Source organism: Plectrocnemia conspersa, unplaced genomic scaffold (genome assembly GCF_051122295.1).
Source record: "Plectrocnemia conspersa isolate PC_06_02 unplaced genomic scaffold, ASM5112229v1 ptg000008l, whole genome shotgun sequence".
Taxonomy (NCBI): domain Eukaryota; kingdom Metazoa; phylum Arthropoda; class Insecta; order Trichoptera; family Polycentropodidae; genus Plectrocnemia; species Plectrocnemia conspersa.
This window is the reverse complement of record NW_028277172.1, coordinates 10,309,668-10,323,123: the sequence shown is the minus strand read 5'-3', so window position 1 is coordinate 10,323,123 and position 13,456 is coordinate 10,309,668. Positions and strand designations below refer to the sequence as shown.

At 31.3% G+C, this 13,456-nt stretch overlaps 1 protein-coding gene across 1 annotated transcript; it reads left to right on the top strand.

Annotated features, from left to right (window-relative positions):
• The first annotated feature begins 5,892 nt into the window (after positions 1 to 5,892).
• On the top strand, positions 5,893 to 11,003 carry LOC148232934 (uncharacterized). Its single transcript, XM_088189199.1, has 5 exons — positions 5,893 to 6,440; positions 8,411 to 8,522; positions 8,676 to 8,908; positions 10,236 to 10,438; positions 10,507 to 11,003. Exons 1-5 carry the CDS (start codon positions 6,012 to 6,014, stop codon positions 10,763 to 10,765), a joined length of 1,236 nt encoding a protein of 411 aa, XP_088045325.1. The 5' UTR covers positions 5,893 to 6,011; the 3' UTR covers positions 10,766 to 11,003.
• Positions 11,004 to 13,456: the final 2,453 nt, after the last annotated feature.

Below are 13,456 nucleotides of genomic sequence, written 5' to 3'. Positions count from 1 at the left end.
TTTGCTTGCTTAGTCTCAGAGAGAACTATGTCCACAGACATGTTGATAAATAGTATGCAATCAATGTACTACAAATAACACTACAGCAATTTTGCTTCTTGTTTGTCTAAAAAGATACATCTAAAGTTAAACGCTGATTTTAGCTGTATGGCTAGAATTTTATTTTATAAAATAATCATTTTTTTCAACAAGCACAAATTCAGTGATTAATACATGAAAGATCTAGATTCTAATCTAATAAAGATCCTTGTGTATTAAAATTTTTATCATGTGCGGGAGATCGAAATTAATAATTATTATATAAGTATAACTCCGATCGATTATTACAGATTATGTTTTTCTAGAATTTCCAAATCTTATTGATAAACAAATAAAATAAAATCGTGCATAAGGACAACTGTTGATTTTGAGCGTTAATAATAGTTTATATTTATTAAAATTATGTCACTGATCATAGAATTTGATAGTTATTGATTATGTTTACCAAGCTCAGTTCGCAAAGCAAAGATAGCAGACGTACTTAACACACAATTGAGGGCTTCAAGCGACATGTCATAAACGTTCAAAAGCTTTTAGTAAAATTTGCACACTAGCGTGAGAATTTAATTATTACGTTATTAAGTCATGCACATCGGCAGGTCAGTTGTCCTCTTTGCCATAAATTACCTGGCAAACAACAAGGACTTGCCAATAGGCAAATTCAATATGTTTTAAAAACAGCACGCTGACAAGTCGGGATCTTTTTCGTGTCGTACGTGCATAATTCAGTCCTAGATCTCAAGATTTGTATCGCAATCTGGCAGTTTGGAAATCTGCAAACGAACACACGTGGCAACTTACAACGCAACAATTACACACATAATTGGATGTGGCAGCAAAAGTGGGCGAGTCTTAAATCTATCTCAGTTGGGGCAAGGCTTTCATTTTAAATTTTTCGCTTAGACTCATTCCAGACAATACGTCAATAATTTAACTGAGCCGGTAGATACATATTTTTACCAGTGAAAATACAATTTATCTTGCAGGTGCTAGTAAAATTATACGATTTCAACTTTTAATATATACATACTTATCATTATTTATTTACATGCGTTATTTATAAATGTTGCAGTGAATGTGTATTTTGTAGTAAAATTATATTTTCACTAGTTAAGATCAAATATATTTTCACCAGTAGATATATATTACTACTAGCGAAAACATAATTTAACTGATAGGCGATACGCCCATATACTGTTCAAATCCATACCTAACCCACAAGAAATAATCAAACCCAACTTTCATTAGGTCCAAAATATAAAACTAAGCCAACACATCTCTCAGGTGGAAATAAGTGTATGGACAGACAGACGTTGCATCTCGCATATTGCTCCATAGTTTGTCTGCAATTGGATATTACATTATGTTTTAAAAATATGATAGCTATCCTTACCGATATTACTACGGACTTCTGATATGAGAGTATTGGTAAAAAGGTATTTAAACCGAATTTTGGGCAATATGAGGACGCAAAAACAATTATCACTTCTCAGAACTCAAAAATTCACGTCAAAAGTAATAAAATCGTGTCGGCGCCGTCGCAGAATCTATTTCTAGATAGTTTTATCTTTTCACACATAAAGTTATCTTTTTTATTTATTTTTTAGATGTAAAATGTTTTTTTTTTACAATTCTTATAGGATTTTACTTTTATTTCCATAGTTTTTCAAATTAATGAATAATAATATTTTAAATGTAATATATTAAATATACACAATGAATATTTTACTCCCAGCGTTTGTTAATCTGCAGGTTATTTTTTAATATAATTAGCATCCCTACAAAGTTCCGCTGTCCCTAAACAAATATCATAGAGGGGTGTTATTTTTTAAATGTAAATATTCAGCATTCAGCTGTTTATTTACGATCCGGACCTTTCCAGAAAATTTTCCCAGCGACAAATCGTCAAACTTTGAATGCAAATTAGCCCTTCCTATTTTTATTTGCACAATTTAAAATATATAAATATTCATAAGAGATTCACGTTTAACTACCAGAGAGTTACACTACAGAAGCTTGGCGAAACTGCACTTAACCTAAAAATAGCAAACAAAGGGCCATACAGTGGGCGTTTGGTAAATATTATGCTTTACGAATTTCACTAGTGAAAGTTTTTTATTTGTGTGCCTATATGACTCATCGTATATAATGAAGCTAAAATAACTATACGTAAGTATTTTATTGTATGGACATTAGCGAATAGCTCGTTTTATTATCTGGCACTATGAAAACGACAGTAAAGCGGTGTTGCATAACGTATATTTGAAACTTCTGGTTATTTCTAGTGTTAAACGCTTTAGTTATGTGTTTTATTTTGAGGTTAACTTCGATGTAACGTATAGCGTAATAAAATAAGAAGATGAAAAAGTTTTGTATCAGAGCGGATACCAGAAAGATAATTGCCAGATGTGCGAAATCTGAACGGAGGAAGAATCTGAAATAAGAGCATCATTCATTTTGTAGCTCATTTAAAAGCCAGATGCAGTATAAATACAATTTATCTTATATTCTTTTTATTGTGTATTGAATGTGAATGTGTGTATGGTTAATTAAAATTATTTGATTCAGTTATTTTTAATATCACGAAAGGCAAAGTATAAAATTAAAGTAAACGTGTAATACTGTATATTATAAAAGTTAACTACTAAAATAATAACTATAATAATAAGTGTGTGGCTTAATACTAAAATAACCAAATATTCTTTATTTTTACTTATTAAGCTACCAGCTGCTTTTAATATTCGACTTTGATATTTAATTAGTGAATGGAAAATAATTTTTAACGAAACTTGGACCATGTTTAAATACATAACATTTTATTATATATTTTAGATTTAATAATAAGCGTAAAGTATTTTATGGGACTATGCATTTTAGATGTTTCTCTTATGTGTGAATCCCGGTTTAATAAATTTGCGATCACTAATTTTCAGTATGTTTTCTTCTTATGGTAATATTTTAGTTAATAAAATATGATTCTTGCAATATAAGAATCAGAAAAAATGTTAACTTTAAGTGTTTTTGAAAAAGAGTTACAATATTGCAAAAAAATAGTAAAACCAATATTGTCATTAATAGTTATTTCTTGAATTTGAAGCTGATTTGTATACAATGATTTTACTTTTTTGTTGAATATATAGGACAATAGTCTGTTGCATTATATGTAATATATATTATGCTAGTAAAAGCTGATTCTCTTAAAAACATTACATTAGTATTTACTTTATCAATATGAATCGATATACATAAATATGTATAATAATACTTAGATCATTTGTTTGTTTGTATTGTTGTAAAATGATGAAATTTCCTTATAATGATCGTTAAGAGAAACAGTGATTTCACTCTGTTACGTACTATTGAGAGTTGACCTTTTTATATATTTTCATATAAATATAGATTTTATTTGTATACATTTTTTTCCTGGGCTCAACTCACCATCTATATTAATTTATGGATAATGATTATGATGTGTTATTACAAAAAATCTGTACTATTAAAGCTATAGATCCATTAACTAGAAGACGTGCACCAGTTGTAGTTTTGAAATTAACAACAATATTTTTGTAAAAATTAAAAAAAGACATTGAAAATATGAATGGCGAACTCGACAAATGCATATTTTGAGATAATCGACTACAGACTCATATGTTTTATTACTTTATTTAAATTTAGATCAGCGTGAAATCTACACTCGACATACAAATCAAATGGCAAACCAACGATCTACTAAAGAATTTCAATAATTTCGAAGTAGGGATTTTTATACATACGTATCCATACACACTCATAATTCTAAACATAATTCTAAAGATAATGTTAAATTATATTATTAAATATTGAAAAAAAAATCAATTATGATACACACCTAAAATAGATAGGTACCATCCCATGGCAATTTTTCCAGCTCCTCACAGCTATCGTCGAAAACATTCTTTAGCTTGGCAAAACGCAAGTAAGGTACGCAATCGCGACGAATGTCACCGAGCATTGGCAGATTGTCAACACCGCCCCTTAGTAACTTCAGTGCTTCATAGAATAAATGCTACGACGAGAATGCAATGAATTGTATTCCGACGCTTCTAGCAAAAATGCACTAAGATACAAACACTGATACGACTCGTACTCTCTCTCTCTAATAGAAATATCTGAGAAATTTTCTTTGAATTCTCTCCAACAGCAAGGAGTACTAGCTCCTTTGGGATTCTAGACAATGGAGCCCGAGGACGCTACGAACAAGCGTATTGTACAAAGCGCGAATCACCAGTACATTAGATGCCTCTAAATCTCCATCCCTGCTTGAACGTCACTCCCAAGTAATTGACGAAAGCTTCTGCTTAAAATATCTCCGCATATTTTGTATTATACTGAGTTATTTGTTTATATGCTAGGAATTCATTCTGGGTTTTTTTAAACAGACTATATTTTACTAATTTGAAAAAAATGCAATCAGAAAAATTTCACTAAAAATTCATCGCAGTTCATTTAGCCTTGAACAAACTTGAAGTTTGGAAAAAATGTATTACTGCAGTTACTCCACACTGAGCTAGTGTATGTTATAACCGGTATAATTATTTATTTATTTGGTTAAATAACGGTTTTAGATTCGCAGCAGATCGGCAGCACCAAAAATCAATTCGGAAAAAACTTTTTCGGTTTTTTACAAAGCAAAAACAGGTTAATCAGTTATTGCTTTGTAATAAGCACCAATAGGAGGGCGCAAAAAAACAATTATCTCTTCTCAGAAGTCAAAAATCTACGTAAAAAGCAATAAAATCGTATCGACGCCGTTGCAGTGAAAATTTACAAAAATTTGGAAAAATTACATTCTAATTAGAATCCACTACTATTTGCCTCTCAGCCGTACATCGAGGGGGTGTTACCCTGCGCTTCTAAAGAATTATTCATCATTTTATTTTATTATATAATAATGCTCTTTTCTTATAATAAATACAAATATTTTATTGCTTTTGAAAACAACAATAGGAGGAACAAATTTAATAATGACTATAATAATTATATTTATTTAAAAGATCTTTGAAATTCTGCGCAAAATTAAGAAAATCAGATACATAAGAACAGAATTATAGAATGAAGTTAGTGGTATTATAGTAAGTTAATCAAATTTATTTATTTAACAATCCAGAACTGACGCCGATCCCCTAGAAATAAAAGTAGGAAGAAAAGATAAAGCATGCTATTTCATGTAACGGTACTTCGTCCAAACGACATGGGAATCTTATGAAGCATCCGGCATTACATTTTTTCCTGGTTAGTAACACGGACAAGGGTATATTCATCATCACTGTCGTCGTCTTCGCTTACTCTTTGATGCTTTGAATTAATGACTTAAACAATTGCATCTACACAGTCTACATTATCATTTTAACGTGCTAAATTGTCATCTATTGTCAAAACTTCTGGATAATTAACAATCTTAATTAAATGGAATGGTATTCCAGATAACCGAAGTAAATTACTATAAGTTCCTTTATTTGGTTTCTGTTTTTTGGGATTTTATGTTTATAAGGCAAACAGGGGCTTTATTTTTAAATAATTTATATGTTAAGCCGTCCGTATCGAAGACTCTTTCCATGTCGATCGTTAATAATCCTATGCTTTTTTCATATTTATATTACTTGATACGTGTTTAGTTAGTCGTTAAATGGATGATCTTTATTTGGCAATGTTTTATTCGAATAAATACAACGCTAGATAAAGGGTTCATCACGCATACTTTGGGAAGGGCTGCGGCACATCCAAGCGCCGAGTAAACATGAGTCACGTCGACTTGTTTTATTTATGGTGTCATGTTATTATAAATAATGTGTGAGAATCTCTGGCGCGCCGATCAGTCCGGCCCGAGCGTTTTGGGGTGGTGGCCGTGTCGCTTGCGGCCCAAGCTCTCTCTGTGCACGTGCGCCGCATTCTCCCTTGCGTAAGCGCATTCCTGCATCGTGCCATGTAGTGCAATGGCAACTACTGCAATGACGACGGCCACGAACATGCTGTCTTCTGGACTCTTCTTGCTATTATGCCTGGCCTGCCTGGCTCTAGCCTCTCCCGGGAGAGACGCTCAAGCGGAGACTAAATTGAGACACGGTAGATACCCCAGGTTAAGCTACATCATGAGCGAGTTGTCCAATCTGAACAGGATAGTGCCAGAATCGGAGGCGGAGCCGATGCACAATCAAAGTGCAAATGTAGCCGACAGTTTCAAAGATGAGACAGACTCGCTAGACGATCTAGATCTAGCCGATTTGGAGTACGATGATCTAGTGGACGAGGAGGCTAAGGAGGAACCCTATGCTTTCGAAGATTTTATCAGGATTATGGTTGAGGCCGAGGCCGATGCAGAGTTCAATGATGATCCTTCGCAAGAGGATTACGACATGGAATCGGTGAGCATTTATTTCAGACATGCCTTTTTGCATTTAACCCTTGTAAGATTTACACTGAAGTTTTCGATGATATTTATAACCCCATAAGACTCAACCGAACTTTAATCAATAGTTCAACATTTTAATGTCCATAGAAATATTGTGTTTGTCACTTATTTTCCGAAAATAACATACAGCACCTTGTCTACGAAACACATTGAAGATAAAAAAAAAAAATTGCCGCCATTTTTAATGAAGAAGATGGATCGGTAACTGAATAAATTAAAAGAGATCATTTTAAAGGAAAGTTTATGTCGTTATAAGTTATCGTATTCTTGAAATTTCGATGTAAGTTCTCGAAATATCGTTTTATCCCACTTAACTGACAAAAAATGTAATATATATTTTTTTCAGTTTTTTTATAATTTCAACTTTATTAAGATTCATAATATTTCATTAAATGACATTAATTTTTCTATAATACGGCAGTTATGTTTTAAAAAACCCATAAAAATAAAACGATAAAAAAATGTTTTATTTTATACATTTTTCTCATAGATTTTTTTCACGGAGATTTGACGATAGTCAACGAAACTGCATTTAAATTTTGCTGTTGTCGCCTAAGAAGATTTTTATACCACGATTTACGTATGTTTATGATAAAACATTTTTTGATACACTCACAGATACGCTCTAAAAGTTATAATAAATATATTTACCTAAACGTTAAGAGTGACATCATAGTCACTTTAGTATTGCGTAAACGATTTTTTTTAAGTTTAGAAAATGTTTCCGATTCTTCATCTTTACACACATGAAACGGGCCAGGCATTAAAGCAACGCAATTCTTTATTAACGCGATTGTCAAATTACTATATAAAAAAATATAACGAACTGAGTATCACATGATTTTATTTGTAATAATGCTTATTAAAACTATTGATGTACAATAGTTGTTAGAATAAAGAGAACTATGTCATTAACAGTAGTACAGTCTTACTTATTTATTTTAGTTATAAATTTGCCGCTCACAGTTTGAGAAACTAGGGAAACTGTTTTAAATGTAAAATTTAATTAGGCATTATTTGTAATTCTATTATTAATAAAGTGTAAATACGAAATCGTAACTGTGACGTGTAAACATCCAATGTTTTTTATTGCACAATATTGTTATTACTAGGTATGTAATTATAATGATTGTGTAACAGTTTATATTTTGATTATGTTTATTTATTGTTGAATTGTTAACCATTACATCAGTGATCTTTCATTGATTATTTGTGACAAACGATTTACATACATATATGTATATGGCTAAAATAGCATACACATAAATCTCAATAGCAAATTTATATTAAAAACCAATACAAGCTAAAAAAAGTTAAATCATCTGCACTGCACAGTTATTTCGAAACGATTAAACCGTGTTTTAGATGAGACTTCTTTAAACTTGCTGACCACTGGTTAAAAACTTTTAAATTATATAGACAACTTGTTATAATAATTAATTATGGTTCTTGTAAATTGTCCCATTATAATCTATTGGGACAATTGAAATCTAGTGAAAACCGATAATCTAATGATTAGATTATAGGTTTTCATTTTAAACTAGGTAGTAACTAGTATATATTATACTTTTATTTCTGATAAACTCTAAAAAGAAATATTTTTGATATTAATTGAAAATAATAAATATAAAAATGAGGGAATTATGATACCATCTAATTGTTGTTATTATTATAAAAACGTTTATAAATATAATTAAATCAATATCAATTAATCAAACATGTAAAAAAACTATTATTGTGAGATTTATTATCTAGCTATTATCTCACTTTTCTCATTAAATTATTGCTAACATCATATTAATAAGCTTTTATTTGATTACTTACATCACATGGGAAATACGCATGTTGTTATTTTGACCTTTTAATATATAAATACACTTTTATCGAATTTCATTACACAATATGTTTATTTACATTTTACAGGATCTCAATCCTCAAGCTGACGGTACTACTACTTTATCGCCTAAATGGCAATATCATGGTTCCAAATTCGATTTACGACAGTCGAGAGGCCCATATAAAGATAAAAGAAAACGTACGTTTTATTTTAAATATATTATTCGTCTAAAAAGAGCGATTGCATATTGTTTAATTAAAACATATTTGATACACCGTTAACCTTTGTGTTCTTGTTTGAGATTATTTTTAAAGCAAGATGTGTATTAATTATATTTTTCATTCATTACAGAGATTGAAATGAATAAACTTGTGCAGCACACAGTAAAGATTTCGACGGAAGCCATATGCAAAGTTCCGAAAATTCGCTTGATAAATATTCAGAGCGCGTATCCGGAACCCTCCAAGACGTACATACCTCATTGCACGATGCTGCACAGATGCGGTGATGACATCGGATGCTGTAGCTCGGATTCGTTAACTTGTGCGCCGAAAACTACTGAAATTGTGGAGCTACATTTCTATGTAAGATATCATTAACGTAGTATTGTACTAATTGACAAACCAGTGGATATAAAAGTAATATATTCGGACGATTATACAAGTAACTAATTCATTAAACTACTCAAAAATGGTTTTGTTGTATTTTATAATAATAGATTAATGTTATAAATGTGTTCTTGCATTATCATGCTATAGTAAGAGTCGAGATCATCACATATCTAATGAAAGGCATCGCACAAGCTTAAACAGCCTTCTCCTGATTGTAAATGTAACCTCAATAAAGCTCACCTCATAATATATAGATATGGTCACATGTCTATTATCCATCACTTATTTTTTCTGTAGAGTTCGTTCAACGAAGTTCTATCTACCGTTTTTAAATTGGTTGATACAATAGTCGAAAATATTCTTTGAATAGTCTGCAAAAGCTGAAAGATTTTTGGTTTTAATAATGAACAGTTTCAATTTGCTTAAGGCCTTTTTTGTGGTTTTAAATTTAGTTAAATATAGTCATAATCAATGTAAAGTTGTACGTGTTTACTTTATCTAAAATATTTACAAGCTTTTATATCATATCATTCAACACGTTTTATACACTCTATTTACAACATAAAATTGCATATGAGAGAAGCATTAATCTCTCGAGTCAATTTCTGTCACACTATCTTTATAATGAATTATGAGTGGTAGTGAAAAACAGGAATGAAAGTGATAAAAATACAAATTTTCGTCTTTAAATGTCCTAAACAAGATTATTGCCTCAATCACGTGTTGAATGCCTTTACAACCAGTGCCTTCCTTTGCACAGTTCTTGTGGATTTAAATTATTCAGCAGCACAATAGGGCTACAATATTGAGGATTAGTTTACGCTGTTGTAATCCACTTGATTCATGAAATATAAGAACTCAACTAGTGGCTTTAACTTCGCCCATATCTTGTCAATTGGGTATAATTAATATGCTGAAACTGATATCAACTCTTAAATAAAGAAATTGGTTTCTTAACATACTTAAATAAGTATTTTAATTACGTTCTGATTTTGGTTATCAAAGACGGAAGATTGAAAATTGTATTTTGAAAGCCTACTACTGAATCTATACGTACATTGTTGTAATTTAATTAATTATTTATTATCTCATCTGAATAATATACTTTTAAAAAAATTTGCCTTGACCTAGAAATTCGTAGTAGACGTTATGTAAAAATGCTATATCTAATAAAATAAACTGATAAACCTTCATTATTAACTTCCATGTGAATATTAGTTTATTTTTTAGATTACTTTTAGTTTCTTTATTCAAATTGAAATAATCAATGTTAGATAACACGTTTCATTCTTGTTTTCAGACAAGGACCGTCGGGCGAGGTGATAATCAGATTGAAAAACTGAACTTCGTCAACCACACAGAATGTAAATGCATTTCAAAAAAAATGGACATGATGGTCGAAGACGAAGACTTGTCCAGTTATTCGCATCGCATGGGGCGGTCATACTACAAACCTATCCAATTGGTAGAAGCCGAAACTGAAGCACCTGTGCCGCTCAAAAGGTCAATCGAAAAAAATCCAAGAAATCGCCGCCGAAAACAGATTGATATCGTTTGATTTTGTATTATAGGTGTCAATGTCCGACCGAGTATTCGGTACACATATTAGATAACGGAGACTGCATTTGCGACTGCTTGAACAAACAGAAAGATTGCATGAGAATCAAGAGGGGAAGGGAATACTTTGGACTGAAGGACAGAATTTGCATTAATGACGGACAATGTCAGGTGCCGACCTGCGAATTCGGCGAATACTTGAAGAAGACCGGAAGGTGTCCAAGAAGAGCGGAGAAGTCAGACGAGATGTTCAAGAGTCCAAAGATGCTTTGAAGAGCGACTTGATTAACATACGGACCCATGACTTAACTTCAATGTATAAATCATCTGTGATATAATTATTTTTTTAATTGTATGGTATTTTAAGTAAGGATAAGATTATGCTATGTTTTTCTATAAATAAATTGCGTTGTCAATTTAATGTTGAATGCATTTTACATGAACTTGCCATATTTAACCCACTGACAGCATATTTATAATGTACAAGTTACCAATTAAAGAATTTAACGAATTTTAACTGTTTTATTCACAAAAATAATGTTTGACCGTTTAAAATTTTTTTCACAATCTATTGTTCTTGAATGGTTGCTGGATAATATGTGTTCGATTGAAAACAAATAGACAGTAATAAATATCAGATTGCGATTGAAAACTTACACAGGTGTTGTTTTTTAACCATTTTTTGTCGGAATAATTTTTGTAATTTTTGTACCACCATATAGTGTAAGCAAATGTTTTATGGGTTTCGATTCCGAATGGTTTGAATTCGCGCCTACGAACATTGTTCTCATGGAATATTACACTCGCGGATTTTTTTTTAATTTGCTGCATCGGAAGTATAAATTCCACACTAAATTAGCGTGTAAATATTTTAATGATTTTTCAGAACATGGTAATATTATATCAATGTATTAATTTTAATCATTTTTCAATGCTTCGTTAAAAATAAACATTTTTGGATTTTAAAATTAATTATCATTACTTAAAAAATATTGAAACGATTAATTTTACGCATGGTTATAATATACTACGGTTTTAGGTAGACTAATGGTACTTAAAACTTTCACAAGTCGGATAGCAAACAAATAAAAAATAAAGAATTTTATATCCACAATAAAATATATTTCGTATATTTGAAGAAATATATTTGATAAATAGTTAAAGCGTTTAATTATTAAAAGTATTTTTTTAAATACTACGATGTATATTTATAGAAATTACAAAAAGAAATTAACTCTCGTTTTCGTGTTATCATTAAAATTCACAAATAACATTTTTATCACTAAGAACATACTTATAATTATTTTGAAATAGAATATTTACTCACCATTGTAAATATTTTCATACTCGCGCGAATTGTTTTTCACTCATTTTTTATGTGTATCTTTCCAGAAAATTGCACATTGTAAAAAAGCACCACTTATATTAAACAAAGCAAAACTTTGGAAAATCCAGTAATCCGTCACTATCTAATGGAAGATAAAATCACTCACAAGAAATGTCGACAGTTCCACATTACGAGAGATAAAAAAAAATACAATATAATCTCACTAATCCGGTAACTTAAAAAAAATATTATTCCAGCAACCCGGCAATATCGGTTTCACACGTGCAGGATGGATTCACCCGGCACCGGATCGGCGCCGTATAGTGGAGGTGGTGTTGTATGGGCTAGTACTGACCATTTCAAACGTGCCAGATGAATCCATCCGGCGCCGGCCCGACGCTGTCCATACAACACCACCACCACTACACGACGCCGGCCCGGTACCGGACAAATCCATCCGGCACGTGTGAAACCAGCCTAAAGGTTTGATAAACTCACTCATAAAGTTATCAAAAAACAAAATAAAAATAAATCTTAATATATAAACATTATTTTTAAATAAATAAGATATTAATAAATATGCGTACGCTATTTTTAACACATTTAACTCATTGCTCTTACTGCATGGATTTTCTGTGAGAGTAATATTCTATGAGAGAGCGATGTTCCGTGTGAGTAATATTCAGTGAGAGCAATGTTCATTAGCGCGATCGTCCTGAGAATATTCCGTTCACCTGCTGGAAGAGTCTTGGTAAATCAAAAAGATTATACGAGTCTAATTAGAGTAGTCGTTGAAGTGGCAAAGTAGAAGAAATAGCAGTCTCTGAAGAGCTGATGTTGGTGCCTCTAGAAATGCGTGAGTGTGTCTCTCACTCTCTCTGGGTTGACTTAATCAGAGCAATACTCTGATTAAGTCAACCCTTTTATGAATCCAAGTGTATTACAAACCCAGAGACTAATCTTGGAGGCCCCAAGCGCATTTTGAATTGGATGACTCCCCCCCCTCCCCCCAATAAATAAAGATTTTCAATGCAATTATCATTTCTTCTTATGATTTTTATTATCGTATTCTTTTTTTCATAATACAGGCCCCGTATTGCATGGGTCCTCCTATTTATTTATTTTTACAATACGGGGCCTCTTGTGCTCCAGGTCTGCTGCGGCCAAAGGCGCAAGCTATGGCTTCAAAATAAACAATGCAATAAATTCACTTTAACTAATCTTTTAATCAGTTAACAAACATATTTTTGATGATGTTAATATTTTGCAAGCTGAAAATACTGAGGATTAATTTTTTGGCTCCCAAGATTTTGAGGCACCAATAGAGCACTTATTTTCAATGTATGATAATCCGACACTGATTGAAGGACAATATATAACATGGAACAAAATGCGGGCTAAGCTAGTTATGAAACATAGTTGATTAATAGAGCGCTAGTATTTAATAAGCAATCGCTTTTTTATTTCCTACCATTAAAATATCACTTTTCTATATGAAGCAACATAATAATAAATAATATAATTATTATTATTACTAATAATTATTACTCATTTCATCTGGATTATTTAAGAAATATGTTCTTAATTAACAAGAAGTTAAGATTATAAAAAAATAGTAACAAAAATGTAAACTAAAA